The sequence below is a fragment of the Diaphorina citri genome, unplaced genomic scaffold, assembly GCF_000475195.1.
Source record: "Diaphorina citri unplaced genomic scaffold, Diaci psyllid genome assembly version 1.1 scaffold1060, whole genome shotgun sequence".
NCBI lineage: Eukaryota > Metazoa > Arthropoda > Insecta > Hemiptera > Psyllidae > Diaphorina > Diaphorina citri.
The window spans coordinates 73,322-74,802 of NW_007378489.1; the positions used below are offsets into that span (position 1 = coordinate 73,322).

The 1,481-nt window shown below is 34.2% G+C and overlaps 1 protein-coding gene across 1 annotated transcript; it reads right to left on the reverse strand.

Annotated features, from left to right (window-relative positions):
* Positions 1-273: 273 nt before the first annotated feature.
* On the reverse strand, positions 274-1,002 carry LOC113469400. The gene is made up of 3 exons (XM_026827064.1): positions 684-1,002; positions 465-555; positions 274-290 (listed from the first exon to the last, which is right to left on the reverse strand). The coding sequence occupies exons 1-3, from the start codon at positions 879-881 to the stop codon at positions 274-276; spliced, it is 306 nt and encodes a 101-aa protein (XP_026682865.1). The 5' UTR covers positions 882-1,002.
* Positions 1,003-1,481: the final 479 nt, after the last annotated feature.

Genomic DNA, 1,481 nt, shown 5'->3' on the forward strand with positions numbered 1-1,481 from the left:
AAATAACTTCTGTCGTCGCCTAATCATAGTGTGGACGCTGCTTACACCGTCATAATTACGACGTTGATTTTCTAAGTCTAATAATCACTATAATCCGCATGCATATACGAGTATCTATGTGGTCAATTTCCTTTCACGTATTATACGTACGATGAATAATTTGAACGCAGTCTGATCAAAAATGTAACCGCAGCTTTTATCTGTAGTACTCCACAGACTCTCTGCATAAAGTACCTATACCTATCTATTTGTTGATTGTAGAGCCATTCATGATCATGAGTCATGAATATCTACAATGTACATTCATAATAGTATTGGAAAGGTTAGAGCGAAGGGTATGGTCTGAATAAGACATTTGAATGTCATCAAGGTTCAATTGGGATGGAATTAATTGCCAACAGGAAAACAGGAGAACAAAAATTCAAAAGATTGAAAACAACAGATTGAAAATTTCAAAAGGGGACTTTTTTTCCCCTTCATACTTGTCTTCTCCTTGTTGAGCATCTCGTTTAGTTCCTCCAGTGCTGCTATACGGTGTTCCAGGGTTTTGTTCTCCTGCATTGCTTTCTGTGCTTTACAATCACGTTTGTCCAGTTCTTCCCCTTCATACTTGTCTTCTCCTTGTTGAGCATCTCATTTAGTTCCTCCAGTGCTGCTATACGATGTTCCAGGGTTTTGTTCTCCTGCATTGCTTTCTGTGCTTTACAATCACGTTTGTCCAGTTCTATTTCAGCATTCTCTACACTTTGCTCGAGATATTTGATTTTCTCCTGGAGTTTGCCAACTTCACGTCGTAGCTCCTGATTCTCATTATAGGCGGCCATCTTGTCTTTCTGAATATCACGCAGTGCGTCTCGGATATACGCAAACTCTTGCTCCATCTTATTTGTTGACTTTGTTGGTCAGCTTGAATTTCATACAGGAAAAACAATATTATTTCCACTATTTCATATAAAACAATGATAACTTTATCTTTAATATTGGAAACCCTAAACACGCAATTTCATACAGGAAAAACAATATTATTTCCACTATTTCATATAAAACAATGATAACTTTATCTTTAATATTGGAAACCCTAAACACGGAATTTCATACAGGAAAAACAATATTATTTCCACTATGTCATATAAAACTATGATAACTTTATCTTTAATATTGGAAACCCTAAACACGGAATTTTATATTGAAACAATTACAGCGATTGAAAATACCTGTGCCTGATCTGGTAAGATATTTTAGCCTCTAAAAAATAATATACAAATCTATTGCCATATTTATTAAAAGAGCTTCCATCTCAAAATTGGACAGAAATTTGCTTCACACATATTTTCTTTATTTCTTACAATTTTTCAGAGAAACCTAATATCTCCGGGATATAATTTCGATAGGTTTTTCTATCATAGCATTAATAACAGCATTTTTTTCAAAAAATTGGTCTGAAAATTATAAAGAAATACATACCTAACTATTTCTAACCT